The sequence below is a fragment of the Papio anubis genome, chromosome 9 (genome assembly GCF_008728515.1).
Source record: "Papio anubis isolate 15944 chromosome 9, Panubis1.0, whole genome shotgun sequence".
In the NCBI taxonomy this organism is placed as follows: Eukaryota; Metazoa; Chordata; class Mammalia; order Primates; family Cercopithecidae; genus Papio; species Papio anubis.
In genome coordinates this window covers 12190907-12212662 of record NC_044984.1, presented here as the reverse complement: position 1 = coordinate 12212662, position 21756 = coordinate 12190907, and the positions used below count along the sequence as shown (strand labels likewise).

The window sequence follows — 21756 nt, the reverse complement described above, 5'->3', positions numbered from 1 at the left end:
TCAATTTAAAAAAAGAGAAAAAAAAATCCTCTGGGTTGTTTATTTCTATGATCCTTTTGAAGTCTCTTTCTAAAGCCAAATAAATAATGAATCATTTGGCCAAAGCATCTTTGAATATTGAATCTAGTCACTTAGTAAAAATGAAAGACAAAAATGCTGAGCTACTTGAAGCAAAAGATTCAGTATTTACCTCTAAGCTATTCATTCGCTTAGAAGATTCACACCAATCACACAACCAAAGAGCAAAACATGGGCCAGACTCTAAAACAGCATGAGCAACTGGCTGAGGATGACAATGAAAAGGGAGCTCCAGCTAAGACTGGTAGCTGGGTGGAGCAGGAGGCTGGCGAGGTCCACTACTTTGGATCTCTGGTTCAGTAGCTGACACTAGGCAGGGCTCTTCCTTGAATGTGCTCCTTCAAAAGCCTGAAATACACCACTTGCGACCACATCCCCTCAATCCCCTCTAAGGGTCCAAGCACTACTCATTACACCCTCCTTATTTAATGAAATCGGGAGTTTTGGTTTTTGAAAATTCGATTGTGTAGGGTAAGCAGCATCATGGAGAACTATCAAGGCGAAAGCTTGAACTTGCTTTCCCGCGTCCTATTGGGATAGCCCCAACATAAGACTAAGGATTTCAACTAATATTAGATAAAGTGAGGAAACAATAAAATTTAATTGAAGCTGCTCAAGTCACTCTCTTATTTTATTTTATTTATTCTTTTGAGACAGGGTCTCAGTCTGTCACCCAGGCTGAAGTGCAGTGGCGTGATCATGGCTCACTATAGCCTTGACCTCCCAGGCTCAGGTGGTTCTCCCACCTCAGCCTCCCGAGTAGCTGGGACTACAGCTGCACACCACCATGCCCAGCTAGTGTTATTTATTTATTTATTTATTTATTTATTTATTTATTTATTTATTTTTGAGACACAATCTCACTCTTATTGCCCAGACTGCAGTGCAATGGCACCATCTTGGCTCACCCCAACCTCCACCTCCTGGGTTCAAGCAGTTCTCCTACCTCAGCCTCCCAAGTAGCTGGGATTACAGGCGTGCACCACCACGCCCAGCTAATTTTTTGTATTTTTAGTAGAGACGGGGTTTCATCAGGCTGGCCAGGCTAGTCTTGACCTCCTGAGTGATCCTCCTACCTCAGCCTCCTAAAGTGCTGGGATTACAGGCATGAGCCACTGCTCCCGGCCTAGTTTTTTGTATTTTTAGTAGAGATGGGGTTTTGCCATGGTACCCAGGCTGGGTTCAAGTGATCCACCTGCCTCAGCTTCCCAAAGTGCTGAGATTACAGGCATGAGCTTATTTTATGTTAGTTTACAGACAAGATCTCACTCTGTCACCCAGGCCTGAGTGGCAGTGGTGGATTATAGTTCACTAAAACCTTTTCTTTTCAGGAAAGTCCTTTTTCTTTTCAGGAATTCCTGGGCCCAAGCGATCCTCCTGCTTCAGCTTCCCAAGTAGCTATGACTACAGGTGCTCGCCACCATGCCTGGCTTATTTATTTGTTTATTTATTGTAGAAATGAGGTCTCACATTGCCCAGGCAGGTCTTGAATGCCTAACCTCAAATGATCCTCTTCAGCCTCCCAAGCAATCCACCTTGGCCTCCCAAAGCACTGAGATTGCAGGCATCAGCCACTGTGCCTGCCAAATCACCTTTAAAGTATCCAGTGGCTTCCCATTGCAGTTAAAGTCCAAAATTCCTAATGTGGCTTAAAAAGCCCATCACTCCAGCCACATCACTCATTCCTTTTGCCATTGGCTCACTGCCCCCCAGCCACAAGCACTTTCTTTCAAAGCTCTTCTCTGACTTGCAGCCTTGGACTGTGTTCTGCCTGGCTCACTCTCCTTCCTCTCCTCCTTTCAACTGGTTAACTCATGCTCAGCTTCCAGGTCTCAGCTTGAAAGTAATTTCTTTAGGAGGGATTCTGTAGCCCCTGCTGTAGGTCAGGGCCCCTGTTTCAAACTCTTACTGCATCCTACAGGCAGCCACTGGAACATAGGGGAAGGCACTGCTGGTGAGGGGGATGGAATGGCATTTTTGATTTTTGTTTGTTTGTTTGTTTTAGAGATGGGGTCTTGCTCTGTTGCTCAGGTGGACTTGAACTCCTGGGCTCAAGGGATCTTCCACCTCAACCTCCTGAGTAGCTGAGACTATAAGTGGCTGCCCGGCTGAAGGGAGTGTTGGGTGGATTTTAAAGGCCCTTTTCTTTTCAGTAAACACAGGCTGGCTTGGGGAAAGAGTTTCGATTTTAGCCCCTGCTTACTTCCTCAGTTAGTCACCTTGTCTGGGATCCAAACTGCTAGAGCATGAAGCAGAAGCTCTGAGGTCCCTGCATGGCACTCATCCTTCACAACATTCACCTAAATTCCGTGGAATAATTACAGCTGTGATGCCCTGTGGAGCTCCAGGAAGCCAGCACTCCGGTTTGTGACCTTGAAGCCCACAGAGCCTGGCCTTAGTAAAGGCCCCCTGAGAGTGCACGCCACAGTGTGCAGCAGTATCTGGCACTACTGGTTGAGGTTACACATTCACGTGCTTTTTTTCTAGTGAGATTATAAACGTTCATTGTTCAGCCTACGCTATTATACGATCATCTTCTTTTGATTTTGAGTATGTGGTTTGTGGCCAAAAATCAGGACTCTAGCTTCCCTGAAAAATAGAACCTGATCCACAGGGATGGAATGTGTGATCTTGACTAGGAAACAGGAATCACAGAGCTGTAAGCCAGAAGGAATCTATAAATCATCTTCGTTTAACTTCCCCACTTTACAGGAAATCAAGAATTAGAATAGTCTCATCTGTAAAATGGAAAGACCGGATACAGTGATCTCCCGTAGCCAATAGTCTGAGATTCTAAGATTTGCCCCAGGTCAGTCACATGGAGAGGGACAGCCAAAGATTAATCGGTTAACTTGAAATGTGAAACCATTTTCCCAGCACTATGTCCTAAGTAACTAATCTAAGGCAGGGAGTTGATCTGTTGAATTCCCAGGCAGATTCCCTGAGTGTGCCAAGTGCCAAAGATTAAGGAATGTGAGTTTTGGGATCATGTTATCAGTAAAATCCCATATGGCAAAAAGATGGAATAACCTCAATTTTCCATAGTTTGTTAAGATATCTTTGAGTTAATGGGGATGATATTTATACCTCATTTATGTGCCCCAGAAGCCAAACCATGTACACAAACACGCATACGCACACTCCTAACTCATGTACAGATTTAATGGCATCTGAAGTTAGATAGAAAAATGGAGGAAAAATTATTATAGAAATGCCTTGTGCTCTGCTAATGTCTGAGAAGAACGAGACTGTATGTGAGACATAAAGAGAAACTCTGATTCCACGCTCAAGAAATTGTAATGATAATTCTTTTTCAAATTTAAAATACCAGCTGGGCGCAGTGGCTCACGCCTGTAATCCCAACACTTTGGGAGACTGAGGAGGGCAGATCACTTGAGGTCAGGAGTTTGAGACCAGCCTGGCCAACATGGTGAAACCCTGTCTCTACTAAAAATACAAAAAAAGTATCTGGGCGTGGTGGCACGCGTCTGTAATCTCAGCTACTCAGGAGGCTGAGGCAGGAGAATTGCTTGAACCCTGGAAGCAGAGGTTGCAGTGAGCCGAGATCAGGCCACTGCACTCTAGCCTGGGCAACAGGGTGAGACTCTGTCTCCAAAAAAAACAAAAAAAAAAACAAAAAAAAACCTGAAATACCTTCATGGTTTTTTCCTTGTTAAAGTCTACTGTTAAAAATGCAAACAGTACATAAATGTTTAAGGGAAAGTCTCTTCATAATCCTGACCTCAGAAATAGGAACTACAGATGTCAATGTGGTGGGTAACCTTCCATGACAATTGTATGCCTATATACATGTGAATTTTTAAATTTTTCACAAAAATACATTCATACCATAGATACTGTTCTGTGCCTGCTTTTCATCTTAATGTGTTACAGAAACTTTAATATTAAGCTGTATAACTTTTTTTTTTTTTTTTTGAGACACTGTCTTGTTCTGCCACCCAGGCTGCAGTGCAGTGGCGTGATCATGGCTCACTGCAGCCTAGACCTCCTCCTGTCTTAGGTGATCCTCCTACCTCAGCCTTCTGAGTAGCTGGGACTACAGGCCTGTGCCACCACATCCAGCTAATTTTTTTTTTTTTTTTTTGGTGTTTTTGTAGAGATGGAGTTTCACCATGTTGCCCAGGTTGGTCTCACACTCCTGGACTTAATCCATCCGCCTCTCTCAGTCTCCAAAAGTGCTGGGATTATAGGCATGAGCCACCCTGCCCAGCCAAGACATATAACTATTAATACATATAAAGCTACCCAGGGTGTTTTAATGGCTATAATTTGTACCTTTCTTGCATATACCATAGTTGGATCAATCAAATAATCAATTCTGTAACCCTACATCTAAAGGGTTTTTCTTTGGTTGTTTACTCTTTTGTTCTTTTTAAAATCTAATATTTAACATTACAGTGATTAATTTGGTAAATATATCTTTAGTCATACATCTGATTATTTCTCAAAATTAAATTCGTAGTAAAGTACATGCTTTTTCTTTTTCTTTTCTTTTTTTTTTTTTTTTTTTGTGAGACAGTCTTGCTCTGTTGCCCAGGCTGGAGTAGAGTGCAGTAGCATAATCTCTGCTCACTGCAACCTCCGCCTCCCAGATTTAAGCGATTCTCCTGCCTCAGCCTCTCAAGTAGCTGGGATCCCAGGCATGCACCACCACACCCAGCTAATTTTTGTACTTTTAGTAGAGACGGGGTTTCGCAGGCTGGTTTTGAACTCCTGACCTCAAGTGATCCTCTTGCTTCAGCCTCCCAAAGTGCTGGGATTACAGGTGTAAAGTTTCCATAACACATTAAGACCAAACCATTTTAACTGTTTTTGCATATCTAATTCTCTTTATTAAACGCCAATTTAAAATATTTGTTTTTCTTAACGGTAATAACAGCAGTAAATAACAGTCACAACGCCCAGCTGGAAAGTACATACATTTTAAATGCACAGTATATAATATGTATGTGTATGTAAGGGGGATTTAATATTTTTCTCCAAACGGTTAGCTGTAACCTAACACCATTTATTGCATAGCATAGTTTCTCTCTACTAATTAGACAATTTAAGTTTATCATGTTATCAATTCTTCGTCAGGCTTTTAAAAGAGAATAGAGAGCTTGAAGGAAAAGCCAGAATAAGGTGATGGTTTTGGAGAGACTGGTATTACCAGCAACGTACAGGTATTAAAATTAAAAGCAGGAATGGATGGGGATGTGTTGACAGAATCAACCTCTTACATACTTATAGTTGTGCTGGCTCTAAGAGGCTGATTCGGGGGATTTCTATGTACAAAGTAAGGAGATGCCACTAAAGCTAAAGATGAGATTATTTGGATGAGAGGGATTTTACACTGAACCTGAAGATGGTCGTGGCTTCCACGCATGCAAACTCTTTGCTTCTCTGGCCACCAATGAGGCTGGAAAAATATCACTCACCCTCAGATAGAAAGGAGGGAAGCAAAGATTAAACTGTCAAGAAAGAATAATGGCCATCTTTGTATCTGAGTGCCTCAATTTACCTATATTTATATATTCTGTATATGGTTTATATCCCAATAGTCTACAATTGAGCATGTTTTCATTTATTAAAAGCCTTTCATATTTCCTTTTCCAGTAACTGTGTTCATATCCTTTGCTTATTTTTATACTGGTTTGTGTTTTCTTCATTGATTTGTAGAAACCCTTTATTTATTGGGGAAATTAACCCTGTGATATGTGGGTTGCAAACATTTTTCCCTCTTTGTCATTGCATATGTATGTGGGTGTATGTGCTATTGACTTATTACCGCAAATAAATCTATATCAAGTCCTTTCATAAATCATTAGATGTGACACTAAATTCAACAAGTGCCTCAAAAAAATTTTATTGTGGTAAAAATACATAAAATTTACCATTTTAACTGGTTTTGCATATCTAATTCTCTTTATTAAATGCCAATTTAAAATATTTGTTTTTCTTAATGGTAATAACAGCAGTAATTAAAAATAATAAGACATATTGACAAGGTTAACATAGTACTGGCTGTGGTTACTGGGAGAAGACAAAATAAAAACTGGATATCCCCATTAATCTGATTGTTTACAAATATGTAATGGTCATTATTATATACCATGTATTGGGCTAAATATAACACATACATTATTCCATTGAATACTTTTAATAACCCTATGAGAGTTATAAGCATCCTCATTATATAGACAAAGAAATAAAAACTTTTTTTTTCTTTTTTTTTCTTTTTTTAGAGGAAGTCTCGCTCTTGTCCCCCAGGCTGGAGCGCAATGGCACAATCTCGGCTCACTGCAACCTCTGCCTCCCAGGTTCAAGTGATTCTGCTGCCTCAGCCTCCCAAGTAGCTGGGATTACAGGTGCCTGCCACCACGCCCGGCTAATTTTTGTATTTTTAGTAGAGATGGGGTTTCACCATGTTGTCCAGACTGGTCTCAAACTCCTGACCTCAAGTGATCTGCCCGCCTCAGCCTCCCAAAGTGCTGGGATTACAGGTGTGGGCCACCATGCCCAGCGGAAATAAAAACTTGAAAAAGTGAAGGAACTTGCAAATGGCAATTCAGTAACTGGACTCAAACCCAGGCAGTAGGATTCCAGAGCCTGAAATTGAACCACTACAGTACCTCACAAATAATATAACCTGGTACACTGTGTGAGATTCTTTTAGACATAACATGAATGAACTTTAAATTTTTCCAGTGGGCCAGGCATGATGGTTCATGCCTGTAATTTCAGCACTTTGGGAGGCTAAGGCGGGAGGATCACTTGAGGCTAGGAGTTCAATATCAGCCTGGACAACATAGCAAGAACCTGTCTCTCTCTCTCTCTCTCTCTCACTCTCACACACACACACACACACAAAGTTAGCCGGGCATGGTGGTGTGCACCTGCAATCCTAGCTACTTGGGAGGCTAAGACAGGAGGATCACTTGAGCCCAGGAGGTCGAGGCTGCAGTGAGTCATTGCACTCCAGCCTAGGTAACAGAGTGAGACTTGGTCTCAAAAAAAAAAAAAATGTTCCAGTAGTTGTATATTATTTTATTGTGGTTAAATACAAGTAAGATACAACTTACCATTTAGGTTTAAATGGTTTTATTTTATTTTTATTTTTTAAAATAATATATAATAATTTTATATATTATATATTTATATATAATGAGTATTTATTATATATAAATGTATATTCATATATATAAATAATACATAATAAAATAAAATAATTTTATAAAAATAACTGCTTTATTTTTATTGTTATTTTTTTAGAGCTGCCAAGCTGGAGTGCAGTAGTAAAATCATAGCTCATCGTAGCCTGAGCTACAGCCCCGAACTCCTGGGCTAGAGCAATCCCCTTGCCTCAGCCTCCAGAATAGCTTAACTATTTATTTTTATTTAAAATTTTATTTTTATTTTTATTTTTTTAGAAACGGGTCTCGCTATGTTGCCCGAGCTGGTCTTAAAATCCTGGCCTCAAGAGATCCTCCCAGCTGAGCACAGTGGCTCACACCTGTAATCTCAACACTTTTGGAGACCAAGGCAGGAGGATCACTTGAGGTTCAAGACCAGCCTGGGCAACATAGGGAGATCCTGTCTCTACCAAAAAGAAAAAAAAAATTACATCTTCTGAATTCTATGTTTATTGTTGTACTTAGAAAGACCTTCCCCAACTCTAAGATTTTATTTTTTAAAATCCCTTGAGGTTTCTCCTTGCATGTCTATGGTTTCATTTCTTTCTACTTCATCCTCTTTAATTCTTCAGGAATTTATCCTGATGTGTGAGATAAGAATCCCACTTTTTTTTAATGCCGACAGATTTATATTTAAAACTAGGCAAATTCATTTTAAATCTGCATGGGAAAAATGGCAAGCAAAAGAAAACAGGAAAAAAAAAAAAAAGAGTAAAAGGGACTCATCGAGATGTGGAGGACTCATCCCACAAGCAATTAAAACATATTCCAAATTTACGGTAATTATAATATGGTCCTGAGTGGACAGACTGCTAGAACAAAGGAACAAAATAGGATGATCAGAACCTGTTATCAGAATTTAGTGTAAAGAGGTGCAGATGAATTAGGGGGGACTGCCATCTTTGTCATGTTGGGTGTTTCCATCCAAGCATATGGTATACGTTTGCATTTGTGCAGACCTCTGCTAGAGACCCAGTCTTAGAATGAGCACACCTGTCCATCTCCCCACCAGCTTCCTGTCTCCTGAAGAGTAGCAGTGAGGCCCTGCCTGTGCAGGTTTTATGTGGGGTCTAAATTGTTTTTTCCAGAGTCATAACTAACATATTGGACTTTCCAATCTTTCTCTTTCTTTCTTTTCTGTCTCTTTTTTTCTTTTTTTTTTTTTTTTTGAGACAGGGTCTCACTGTTGCCCAGGCCGGCATGCAGTGGTGTGATCTCTGCTCACTGCAACCTCAGCCTTCCAGCCTCAAGCAATCCTCCCACCTCAGCCTCCCGAGTAGCTGGGGCTACAGGCAGCACCACCACACCCGGTTAAGTTTTTTTTTGTTTTTTGTAGAAATGGGGTTTCACCATGTTTCCCAGGCTGGTCTGGACTCCTGAGTTCAAGCGATCTGCCCGCCTCAGCCTCCCAAAGTGTGCGGATTACAGGCGTAAGCCAATGTGTCCGGCCTCCAGTCTTCCTATTGCCATAAAGTGAAAAGCTGTGGTGACCAAGTCTGAGTTCATCAGACATATCTATACTATATTCCTATAGTCTGGGCTCGAACCCTACATTAAGTGTTAAAGATTAAACAGGCTGGGCTCAGTGGTTCACACCTGTAATCCCACCACTTTGGGAGGTAAGGTGTGAGGATCGCTTGAAGTCAGGCATTCAATACCAGCCTGATCAACATAGCAAGACCTCACCTCTACAAAAGTAAAAAAACTGCTAGAGGTGGTAGCACACATCTGTAGTCCCAGCTACATGGGAGGCTGAAGTAGAGGATTTCCTGAGCCCAGGAGCTTGAGGCTGCAGTGAGCCATGCTCATGCCCACTGCACTCCAGCCTGGGTGACAGAGTGAGACCCATCTTTAAAAGAAAAATTAATTAATTAATTAATTAATTAAAGATTAAACAGTAGGTGTTAGATGTTGGCAGAATTCTATTTAAAGGTTTCAGAGATGCTAGGTGTGGTGGCTCATGCCTGTCATCTCAGCACTTTGGGAGGCCAAGGCCGGAGAATCATTTGAGGCCAGGAGTTCGAGACCAGCCTGGGCAACATAGCAAGACTCTTTCTACAAAGTTTTAAAAAAAATAATAATAATGGTTTCAGAGCACACATGTAATTGTAGTGATTCTGGAGGCCAAGGTGGGAGGAATGCATGAGCCCAGGATCTGGAGGTTGCAGTGAGACATGACCACACCACTGCACTCCAGCCTGGATGACAGGGAGACTCATATCTTTTTTAAAAAAAATAGTAAGAATAAATAAATAAATAATAAAGCTTTCAGAGGCTGAGTTAGGGTCTCACTTTAATTTGAGAAGTTAGGATGGCAGCTGGAAGTGACCACCTACTCCTCAGTATTAATAGTCACCACTCTTAAAGATGGGGCCTCAAGTTACCACAGGTGTTAGTCTTGAAGAGTAATGCCCAATAGAAATATAATTTGAACCACATCTGTCAATTGTCTAGTAACTCCACTAAAAAAGCAAAATGGAACAGATGAAATTCATTTTAATATTTTATTTAGCCCAATATAACAAAATATTATTTCAATAGGTAATCAATATTAAAATTAATGAAATATTTAACATTTTCTTTTCATACTAATTCTTGGAAACATGGTGTTTATGTCATATAGCACATCTCAATTTGGACTAGCCACATTCAAGTGCTCAAATAGCCAAGCAGCTCTACAAGATGCTAATGAGCAAGGAAAGTGGCTTAATTTAGTGGAAATCCAGAAATGCCAAGGTTGGAAATACAGTTTCTCAGGGGTCTGGAACAGACTTTGAAATCACTAGTCCAAATACTATTTGATATTTGCATCTTGTCTACAACGTTCCTACCACGGAGCCATCCAAGACTAGTCCTTGACTCACACTCCAGGGATGGTGAGCTCACTGTTTCCTGAGGCTAGAGTGTCTTCAACTCAAAAAAGTTCCCATTCCATTAAGGCACGTATGTTTTCTTACAGTGTCCACCCTGGTTAGGTGGGTTCTTGGAGGTCAGAAGTGACTAGCGGACCTTTATGATGTGGGATTAGAGATTAAGTGAACACACCCTTGCTAAAGGCATTATCAGGTTGGTTTATGGTCTTTCATGGACCTTAATTAAGAGGTTTGTTAGGCTAAGAAGGATTGGGGGAGTTAAGAACTAAAAAATGTCACCACTGAGTTAGGAACTGTTAGAAGGCTAGTGCTGGATATCTGGTTAACATCGTCCGGTACACTACAGCAAGACTAAAAGAGAAAAAGAAAAAGGTGTGTATCTATGCAAATTTCGCTAATATGGAGATAGAATTTCACTAATATGGACATACTGATTGGGAGAATCATTTGACTTATTATAAACTTTAAAAATGTTCACAGAGTAAAACATAATTGGGTTCTAATTCATAAAGAAAGTCATTTCCATTAGACTCGTATTACCAAAAAAAAAAAAAAGTCATCCTAAATCTTAACGTACACATGCTTTATCAAAAGAATTTCCGGACCCAGAAATCAAAGGCACTTCAAAAGTCTCATTTCCTATCTTGAGTTTGTTTTAACATATTCCTCCCGCAAAAACGCTCTGGAAATCAAAGAAAACTTTTTAAAAATTTAATTCGATAAAAATGACACCGACTGGCTGAATTATGATGGGTTCTGAGTGGCGGTTGAAATAACACATTTTTCCTCTATTTCCTCTCTCTCTCTTTTTTTTTTTTTTTGGTTGCGAAGAGGTGTTCTTTTCCGGGCCACCTTCACCCTCCCGCACTCCCCAGTTCTACCTTTCCAAGGCTGGGGAAGGTGCATCCTCGCCAGGCTCCTGCCCGTGCCTTCCGAGCACCCCTGGCCCGCAGCCGGTGACACGGCGCGCGGAACATCCGTGAACGAGTTCGGTTACATCTCTGTCCCTGCGAAGCTGCAGATCGCTGACCGCCCCGCGCACCCCCGCCTGCCTGCACACTGTCAACCGCACTTAGGGGAAAATTTTGGAACAGAAGCTCCGCCCATCCTCCTCCCTCTGCCTCCACGAACCGATTCAAAATCCCCACCTCGGGCCGCCGAAGCAGGTTTCGTCACACGATCTGGGGAACTGTATTTTTTACAAGAAAACAAGCATCAAAAAAAAAAAAAAAAAAAATTCAAACTGCACGCGCCGGCCAATGGGGAAGAAGTGGGAGGTGGGCGGAGGCCGCGCGCGGCGCGCGATGCTGGGAGGGGCCCCGGACGGGCGCGGGGGATGGGACCCGGGGGGGATTCGGCAAACGCGGCGGGCGACCAGTTCGGGGCTTTTTTTTTTTTTTTTTTTTTTTTTTCCTCCTCCCAAACCAACTAGAGCGCGAGACTCAGCCTGAAGCTGCAGCCTCTTGGATCCACCTTAAATCTTCAGCGGACTCGGCGTCGGGGTCAGTGGGCGCAGCCAATGCCAATCAAGTTTACAACCAGCAGCACGGGAGGGAAAAAAATCATCTGCAAGTTCTCCCTACACACAAATACGCGCGCGCACACAGGCACACACGTACGCACACACACACACACACAGAAAGAAGGAGGGGGTGGGGGCAGGCGCTCGGGAGAGGGCGAGAATGTTTGCGAAATGCGCGTCCGAGGCTCCCGAGCCGCGGCTGGAGCGCGGGGAAGGCGCGCGGGGAGCGCAGCCCGGCGCGAGCGCCATGATGGTCGCCGTGGTTCGGAGCCCGTTTTCTGTAGGGGGAGCCGCAATGATGCAATACCCCGGCCGCGCGCCCTGCTCCCTGCCTTTTCTCAACGTTCCTTTAGAGGCGCGTCGAGGTTTCGCGCCCAACGCCTTGATTTCTTTTTGTACTGCTTGCTCCGATGCCTGCCGCTCTGTGTGTCCCCACGCGTGACAGGCCGGGCGCGCGAGCGGCCGCAGAGGGGCTGGGGCTTACGTGTCAACTCTGCACTTTCGGTTCTGCGGGGTCGGCCTGCGGCGGACCCCACCCCACCCCAGCCCCCAGGCCAGCCCCGATCCCAGAGGTGGCTGCTGAGGTTTTCCAACGGGACTGTGGGCCCCTTCCCCACCCCCAGCTGGGCCCGCAGGATTTTTTACCTCCCTTTTGGCGGAGAGGGGGTGGGTGGACGTAGGGTGTGGCCCAGGTGAAAGACACAGAAAGAAAGCAAGTTTTAAAAAGAAATTCATACTCTGAACACCAGACAGAAGATCCTAGAGGAGATTTAGAATTACTTTTTCGGTGCAAAGAGCTTGAGAGAAGAGCAAGTGTGGGCGCTGTGATGATAATGAAATGGCGAAGGCAGAGTCCCCCGGCCTCCGGGAAAGTCGCTCCCTGAGGCCGGAGCACCCCGGCCTGAGAGGCCTCTCGCCCCGCTCCCCGCTTGTGAAGCCCACGCTCCCGGAGTCCCCCAAACACGCCCCCAAACCCACATTTCCCAGTTCTTCCCTGTCCCAGGCCCCCGCGCCAGGCGGCCGGGGATGCGATGGGGGGACGTTGCCGAGCTGGGTTGAGGGCGGAGGGGACCCACGCGGGCGGCCGTGGCGTTGGGCCCGGGCCGCGCGCCTCTGTGACCCTCCCCGGGCGCCGGCGAGCCGGGCGGGCTTTCGAAATGCGCGGGGCTGCGGATCATTGGAGCCCAGTGTAGGGGTGGGAGCGGGCTGCAGCGCCGGAGGGTCCGCGAACTCGGGAAGGCTCTCTCCTTAGCTCCAATATCCCCACAGCCGCGGAGGCAGCCAGTAACTCAGGTGGAGAGTCCGTCTGCGGAGAGGAGTGGGGGCTTTCGCTGCTTTCTCAGCGCAGAGGAGAGGATGAGGGAGGAAAGCTTCTGAGAAACCGCCCAGCCCGGCTGCGCGGCGGAGGCGCGGCCGCCCGGGCGCGGGAACTGCGCGCGACGACGGGGACAGTGCGGGGGCTGCACGTTACAGATGGGGGAGCAAGACCTGATGGCCTTTTCGTCCCAAGGCACCAGCCAGCCTGACCCCGCAACTGCCGCGGCGGGCGGGCGCGGAACTGCGGGGCAGTTTGGGGAGACGACGGCGCAGTGGCTTGGTAGCGGGGCCAGGGGTGGCGGGCGCCGGCGGCCGCATCCCCGCAAAGGGACGTTCGCGGAGAAGGACGAGCTGAACTGCGGGTCACTTTTGGAGGCTTGCTTGACACAGGCGGGTAAAGGACGAAGGACACGGTGACTCGGGGCTGCGTTCCTGTGGACGTGCCTGGCGCGGCGAGCATCCACTTCTCCCTGGCCCGCACAACTAAAACGCAATCGCTCAAAATTATCTTTAAAGAGACCTCTTTAGGAAAGGAGACTGGGGTGCCTGCAGCAATCCAGGCGGTATTTTTTCCTCTGTTAGAGACACTTTCTGAATTATCTTCTTTTACTCAGAGGAACTTTAATTTCATTATTTTCTGACCCTCCACTCCTTCCTCCCTATTTCGAATTGTTTTTCTTGCTCCCTCAGTCTGTTTTCGAAAAACACTCTTGGATGCGAGTTTCAAACAAAATGACAAAACACCTCTAGTCTTTCATTAAAATAATACCTACTTGAAAGATGTAGCCCAGCCACTAAAGGACCTATTTTTCCCTTCCAGGGAGCCGAAGAGTCCAACCTGCTCAAAAAAAAAAAAAAAAAAAAATCTTCGGGTCAAAAGCTGTTCAAACTATTCTTTGAGAGCTCCTTTTGGGGTACGATAATGGAAATGTAGATATTTGAGCGAAACAATTTAACCCAAATTTAGATTTTTACGATTTACCCACTTACTAGAATAAGTCCTAGAATAATTTACTATTACACCTTAAACACATTTTCTTTTGAGAATGTGGAATTACAGGAATCATTTTAGTTATCTGACTTTAAAATGTCGTCTTACACTTTTTTCCTTAGGTAAAAAATATATATCTGCTGTATGGCTATGGAGACTCAAAACTCTCAGATTTGGTTACTTACATTAGCCAGTTTTTGGTTGTGTAGATTATAACAAGGGTATTTGGAAATTAAAATAATTTTTATATGACCAGTTAAATTTCAAAAATAGCTACCTAGAGTGCACACCAATTTCTTGAGGGCCCATATGTTTGAATATTTTAAACAAGATTTATACATTAGATGGTCCAAACAACTGCTTTAATTCCTCACACTTCTCATGTGTAAATACAGAATTTAGAGAAGTCACCATGTTACTTTCATTTTCAATCCTGCATGTGTGTCAGTCTACACTTATGTAAGGATTTTTTGGTTCTGACACATTCATATCCTAGAAGACATAAATATTTTTACTAATGCAGACTTTGACAACCTTATTCATATGAAAATGTAGCTTTTCCATTTTCACCTTCTGAAGTTTTGTCCACCCACACAGAGCTAGGTGGAAAATACTAACTGCTAACTACATTCAGACTACATAAAACACCATCTGAGTTGTGGGCCTGAATTACCTAGATACTTGCCATTTCACATTTACATTTGTTTAAACATGACTAGAATGCCAAGTCAAATACCTCGTTTGGTAAAGCACATTACAATTTGACTCAATGAATAGCTATGGAAGTTTTCTTTATTGACTGCTTAATGTATAACAATAATTGGCATCTTTTTCACACATTACAAAAAATTATACTTGGCTCAGTATGCAATCTTTTAAGCATAGCCATATTATTTAACAAAAGAGGGGAAAAACCTATTCTACCCAATACAGCATTTACAAATGCACAAAACATGCCACTTTGGCTTGTATATTGTCTAGATTAAAAAAAATCTTTTAACATAAATAAGTTAGTATAATTTTTCAGTGTTTTTACAGAGTTATGTACACAGGTACACTTCAAAAGGTTTTCCATACACAGGCAATGAAATACTGTTTAAAGATGTAGTATCCATTTCACTTATCCTACAAGTGTGCTTTTCTCTACATGAACCTTCCTTTAAAAATAACACTTTCCTTTGGATAAATGGACAAAGAAGCTTTAAATTAAAAATATTTCATTTTTTACTGTGAAGTTACTTACAGATCTTTAAAAATATCGATGGATTTAGAATTATTTTGACTATGTTTACACAGCCCAAAGTGAAAAGAAAATGAAGAAATTTTGTCAACAAATTTAATAAAAGCAGATGGTCAATTCTTAACATTGAAAACTCCCAAGCACTTCGGATTTTTGCCCCAAACTACCTGGAGTGATTACCATTCTGCTGATTAACTGGTAAATTTCAACTTTAAGAGAGATTGGGGAGGGCACTGAGGATAGATGTTTGTTGCTTTTTTAAAAAAGCCATATGCAGCTATTTAACAACCTTTAGATAACTTGGGAGATCACCAGATCTCCCAAATGAGAACAAACAATAGCAATTGTCTTTAGCCAGTGTTCAAGTTTTTGTGATTTTTTAAATGAAGTATCAGCCGTCACTGAAAGGGACATTACATCTTTAAAGAAAACAATTCAAAACCTTTCCCAAAATTGCTTCTCTTCATGAAAGTCAAATATTTATCTACTTGCTGCAAATCAAAGCAAGCTCTTCATATCCCCCTCCATGTCAGTTACTCAGCCCCACCCTGCCCTCCCTTCCCCAAAGTTTATGTGCTACATAAAAGGTAAAACTATATACACAGGTAGTACAATGAAGCAAATAAGGAAAAACCTAATTGCATAATGCTACATCCAACGCTTTTAGAGGCAGATCATTTAAGAGTGCCTAAAATTTTAGTGTTATTGTTGCTTTTCAGTGCTTATACAGGATGTCCATTCCATGAAGTCAACGATATGTATTTTTAAAATTTTCATGTATATCTTCCTTGCTTCATCAAGATGTATCTGATAAACAAGGAAACATATTCTTAATTCTGCAAAAGAAAACAAAACGGAAAAATTAAAGGAAAAGCACTAGAGTAACGTTACCAATAGAGTAGAGGAATTATTTTGTCACTATGTTAGCTTGGAAATACTTGATGAGGAAAAAAGTTTGATGACTACAGTCATCTCCACCTAACATTCTCTTAACTGGATTTTTTTCCTCTCTTCTGTGCTGTGTTCTTTTGTCTAGAGCAGTGGTTCTTAACAGTAGGCAATGTTGCCCCCGCCCCCCAGGGAACATTTGGCAATGTCTGGAGACATTTTAGGTTGTCACACTGTAGGAGGAGGATGCTGCTGGCATCTACTGGGAAAGGCCAGGGATAATGCCAAACAATCTACAACACACAGGACAGCCTCCTACAACAAAGAATTATTCGGCCCAAAATGTCAGTAGTGCAGAGGTTGAGAAACCCTAGTCTAAAGAATCTAGGTCAAAGACAAGTGGGAAATAAATAGGAAAATTAGGAAACTGTAATACTTAAGAGTAAAAATTTTCTAAATTTTTTAAAAATTTAGAATTTTTTTTCTCTACTCCTGTGACAGATTAAATTTTCTAAATTTGAAAAATGATTGGAAATAAAAATCATAAGGGCCTTCCAGAAGAAAATTTTATTAACATCATTTTCAAAATATTCTAATTTCTTATTCATATGCAGAAAATACTCATGAATACTTTTGAATAGGTTCTTACTAATATTTCTAGTATTCTTTGAACTAGCAATATTACTAAATGCTATAAATGCCTCTCTGCATGTCCAAACGGGGGCCAGATCAAAATCCAGGTCTGATTCTCGTGGCTCATCTGATAAGCTGGGCCACAAGTCACAAACCAACAAGGGCTGCGTGTGTTAAAGTTGCTTCAGGGAAATTTTCACCTGATTTTCCCACTTCACATGGTGCTATAAAATAGAGGTTCTATAGTGCCGTTTTGTATAAGCTCTGAAAAATATAAGATATGTAAAGTCACATATACAATTTAAAGACACAACACACCTGAATCCCACCGTAATCCCTGTTGTTTTAAAATTTTTTATAAATGAGGATTTAAAAAGTTAACATCAATATTAAGATCGCCTCATATGCTAAGCTACGTGTGTGCTTTAGAAAATAAAGAGGTCAGTCTTGGTCTATAAGAAGCTAACAAACTATTAATATATGTAGTTCGATCATTATGAATAGCCAATCCATGTACATTTGGGGGCTGAATTATTCAAATTAGCTATTTACAGTGATCAGATTCTTGTGCATGGAAAAATCTCCACTTCCTTTGTGCAGGGCTGACCTGCGGTCACCAGTCTTGATATTTACTACCCATTTCCCCTACAAATATCCAAATCACCCTGTTACGGCACAATTAGCATACACTGGCTGACGTGTTCCTGGATTGCTTACTGACGAGAGTTAATTTAACTTCTGCTTTGCAACTTCAGTGTTACCAGAAATTCTGTAGAAACTGTAGTAATGTTTTTTATCTTTCCATTTTGGTTTTTGCAAATACTGATTCCTTCTCTCTCCAAACTTAGGAGCAAACAAGGAAAGTGACAGTTTATGAAAATGTCAAAGAACACAACATACCACCCATTGACATCTCTAATCCCTTGCATAACCAAAGGTGAGCCATTTCTACCAAACATTCCCCCTTAAAATTGAAACTTAATCATGTACTTGACATTTTTCCATGTATGGCTCAAAATCTGTTACTGACTCAAGCTGAACCTCTGGGAAATGAATTCTCATGAAGTGGGACTGAGGGAGTACCCCAGTTCTTGTTCGGATGGGCGAAGAACCTATTGTTCCCAACATGTTTTAGTGGGACTCACAGGGAAATGACCTTCTTACCCGATGGGGCCTTGGTTACAAGTAGTTGCTCTGGTCTACTGTTTCAAGAGAAAGTATCTCTGGGCATAGAAGAATTACAGTATCCCCAGCCTTCCCATTGCTACTTTTTTGACCTCATGAAGTATAAACAAAACAAAACCCCAAAAGATTGTAATCTGCCAGCAACCAGCAAGATCAGGTATCGTGAGGTCTGATGGCCCCGGGTTTCAGTACGTGCTCCTTTAGTGATCAACCCACCTAGCTGTTTACGTTTGACGTCTTCTGAGGCCAGGCTTCTTGGGCGTCTGCTCCACAGAACCGGCATTTGGGGAACCGTCTGAAACATTTTCTTCTGTTCTGTTGGCTCTTTTGTTTTGAGTGGAAGAATCTAAGAGCAGGGGAAATTTTTAAAAAGAACACACAATCTTTATTAGAAAAAACAATGGCTGGCAGAAGTTGGCCCAATAGTCGGGGGATGAAAAACCCACTCCCTCCACCCACAATCCAGGATCCGTCATCCTCAGTAGCCTTTAAGGGCACAAAATGAGGTTGTTTTCAAAAAGAAGAAAGTGCATTCTCCGCCCCAGAGCTCTCTCCCTAGTCAGGAGGCGGACCGTTGATAAACATCCCAACTTTGTCACATACCTAGGGGTTGCTAGTGGGAGGGCACGGCGATGTCTTAAGTTAGGGAAATTATCGGATCTTACCATTTCCAGTTTCTGACTTAAAAGTCACAAACAGACAAGCAGTGGGCCAGGTAGCACTGAACACCTAAGACCAATAAAGTTCGGTCTCCCAAAGCTAAATCAGAATACGCCGAAAAGCCAGCTAAGGTTAGCACCCTCCAGCAGGCAAAGCGGGGCCCCAGACACAGACATTCTGTGGTTGGGAAGGGGTCATTACAGTCGGTTGGGAAGGGGTCATTACCGTCGGTTGCAGGTCGCTTCCTTATTCCTGCGCACTGCTCCGCTAACCCCGTCTGGCTGTCCGACGGATCAGTCTTTGGGTCTACCAAATGCGTGTCCTCAGGGTTAGCCGGAGCCCCAATTAAAGGCGCCGCCGGGCGGCTCCCGCTGACATCCTGGCTCTCCTGCGCCGGCACCTTGCAGGCGCCTTTGGGGGCCCGCGGGGGTCTATAGTAGAACTCAGGCAAGCTGCCCTTCTCCACCTCTTGCCACTCGTACTTGCCCTCTAGGGGTCTGTGATTCTGAAAATCGAAATTCCACTTGCGCTGGCTCGCCTCTTCCATGTCTCTGCAGTGCTTCTCCAAGTCCCGGGTTAACTCTTCGTGGTCCACCGGGCCGAAGAGGTTCCTGCAGGCCGAGGGCTTGGGGTGCTCCGCCTGCCTGGCGTCCATCCGCTCTAGGCTAGGGCTCCCATTAGACACTCGCACGTTTGACATCTTTCTCCCGGGTCTGCACGACCGCCTCTCTCGCACTCTCAAAAAAACAAAACAAAACAAAACCGAACAAAACAAAACGCCCCTACGCAGCCCGAACCCCTCTCGGAAGCCCAGCGACTGGCCTCGGAGCCAAAAGACACAGACCCGGACAAGCCACGGCCCGAACTCTAGGAGCGCGCAGGGGCTGCGGGGAAGCCCCGGCACGGCCGCCGAGAATCTCCGCCGATCAAATGGACTAGCGAGCGGGAGGGCGGGGAGGGGAGGGGTCCAGGCAAGCGGAGAGGGTGGCAAAGCCCGTCCGAGTCCGGGCGGGTACAAGCCCGCAGGTCCCGCAAACCCAGCCGCTCTCCAAACCTTGCCGGCGTCGGAGTCGCGGAACCGTGAGCAAGCGGGGACAGGGGAGGGGGAGAAAAACACCCCGAAAAGACGAGCCCCCTTTTTTTAGTGGCCCAATATGGCGGTGGAAGGGAGGCTGACGAAGAAGAAAATGATTGACACGGCGAGTCTATTTAAACAGAGGAGGAGATCCATTGGTTGCGGCGCCGGGAGCCGCCCAGCCGAGGCTGGCGAGCGCGGCCTTAAGGTGGCCCCGGCTCGGTTCCGCCGCCTCCCCGCGTTCCCGAGCGCGCCGCCTCCCCGAGCGCCGCCGGGAGATTGGCTGGTCGCGTGACTGCTGGAGGGGTAGTGCTGCCAACAAACCTGCTCTGGCTGGCCTCGGAGAAATTAAAATTAAGACAAACAAACTAGCCAAACGGCCGGGAACCTGGGGCGGGGCCTGGGGTTCGGGGCCCGGCGCTGCACTGGCGGGTGCGCAAAGGCGCCTAAGCCCCGACCTCCCTCCCGCTCCTCGCGGGGGAAGCCGGGGCCTGGACCAGAGTGGCGAGCTGCCCCCAGCTCGGCCCTCCCCGATGGCCCCCACCTCGCAGTCTGCGGGGGAGGCCGCGGAGCTTTTGCTGGGGGGCTGGGCGCCCCCCTGCCGGCGTGCCTTAGCTGGGGTTGGGTGGAGGCGGTGGGCAATGGTTCGCTCAGCCTTAACCCAGAAGTTTCTGCCATCCCTGGGGAGGCTGGGGGCCTAGGAAAGAAGCCAAGGCGAACGTCTTTCTTTCAGAAATTAGCCAGGAGTAGACGCGGCACTTATCATGAACTCAAGCTCTCCCTCAATGAAAATAAGAAAGGAACTCAAGATTTAAAAAAAACTCAAGTAGTCTCTCAAGTCCCTTAATACACTTTGTAGCTGTCTCAGACACATTTAGTTTTGAAAAACGAAGGTACACCCCTGGCCCAGGATCTTGTTTCCCAAGCACAGTTAAGGCCATGGACATTGGCTGCGTGTGGGAACTCGTCTCTTTCTACTTTTCTGTTCTTTCCCGGGATTGTAGCAGTTTCCTCTACCTGACTCCAGCCGCCAAATACAACAGCTCCTTCCTTCCTCCACCCTTCTCTCTCACCAGATTTCACTGCTCCAACAAACTCAGAACAATATTCAGATGCTAGTGAATGCTTTCAGAGGGCTGAAGGGTGAAAAGACTCCCCTCGGGGTCAAACTCCAGATGATGAAATGATTTTTAAAACCACCACATCTATGTCCTAACGTCCGATGCTAGTATTCCAGCGTTTCTCTTCTCCCTTTTGCAACTGGAAATTTCTCTCTCAGTGTGGGCTTGAGCACCGTGGTGGAAGGTAAAGTAGGACGATGAGCAGGGCTGCCCTAAGACAGAGCTCAGTGGATCTTCAACTGCCTCCCCACGCCCATGCCCAGTACCCATCATCTTGGTTTGAGCCAAAGTTAATGCATTTTACTGGAAACCAACCTTCCTTTCTAACCTTAAACAGCAGCAAAGTTTTCTTGTGCACCTATGCTACAGATGAACTTCATGTGTCGCTTGTTTTCTTAGCCACATCTTGTTTGTCCACTTTGTGTGCCTACCTCATCTCATACACTCCAGAATGTGACAGCTGGAAGGGACCTTCGGGACCCTGTGGTTTAACCCTCTCCTTTTTACCACGGAGGACATTGAGACTCAGAGAGGTTTCCTGTCCAGGGACATACATTCGGTTGGTACCAGAGTCAGGACTAGATGCAGGTCTCGTAACACTCAAGTTGGTTCATTTTCTGTTCCTTTCCTTCCTGATGGTTCTCACTGGTTCAGGGTTTTATCTGGGTTTGATTGTGCTATAGTCTGCAGGTCCTGCTGTCTTACAAGTGACTCAAAATAGCTCCTTCCCAGGCCCTGGGTTGCCTGCAGATGTTTCCTTGATGTGGCCTGTGGTCACTGATATTTAAATGCAGCTGTCATGAGCCTTTGGTATCACCATCCACTAGTTCAACTAAAATATAGGCTCTAGAAGGACAGGGGTGATATCCAGGGAGAGTAAAGGAGGCAGTGCCCAGAACTAGTTTTCAAGTCAGGACTTCCTACCTAACTGACAGAAAAGAATTCACCTAGGATCAAGCAAGAGGTCTCATCCTCTT

The 21756-nt window shown here is 44.4% G+C and overlaps 2 protein-coding genes across 4 annotated transcripts in view; both read right to left on the bottom strand.

Annotated features, from left to right (window-relative positions):
- The window catches only part of APOLD1 (apolipoprotein L domain containing 1), a 73926-nt gene extending 62465 nt beyond the window's left edge, over window positions 1-11461 (bottom strand). Inside the window, exon 1 of one of the 2 annotated variants that reach the window (XR_634478.1) lies at window positions 11029-11116. Coding sequence is in view for 1 of the 2 variants with exons in the window: in XM_009180247.4 (XP_009178511.1) it covers window positions 11029-11124 (96 nt within the window). In the remaining variant the exon portion in view is untranslated. Of the gene's footprint in view, window positions 1-11028 lie in introns of both variants that reach the window. The other variant, XM_009180247.4, reaches the window with a different exon arrangement.
- Window positions 11462-14751: 3290 nt separating this feature from the next.
- Window positions 14752-20006, bottom strand: CDKN1B (cyclin dependent kinase inhibitor 1B). 2 transcript variants are annotated; one of them, XM_031650300.1, is made up of 3 exons: window positions 18809-20006; window positions 18140-18269; window positions 14752-17002 (listed from the first exon to the last, which is right to left on the bottom strand). In XM_031650300.1, the coding sequence occupies exons 1-2, from the start codon at window positions 19281-19283 to the stop codon at window positions 18148-18150; spliced, it is 597 nt and encodes a 198-aa protein (XP_031506160.1). In that variant the 5' UTR covers window positions 19284-20006; the 3' UTR covers window positions 14752-17002; window positions 18140-18147. The 2 variants fall into 2 exon arrangements, with proteins under 2 accessions (XP_031506160.1, XP_003906069.1); XM_003906020.3 differs by having other exon boundaries at window positions 14752-16053.
- Window positions 20007-21756: the final 1750 nt, after the last annotated feature.

Coding starts and splice junctions, on each gene's coding strand:
- CDKN1B (XM_031650300.1), bottom strand. CDS start 19,283: ATGTCAAACGTGCGAGTGTCTAATGGGAGCCCTAGCCTAGAGCGGATG. Junction 18,270..18,808: donor GAAGCGACCTGCAACCGACG/GTAATGACCCCT, acceptor CCCTGCTCTTAG/ATTCTTCCACTCAAAACAAA.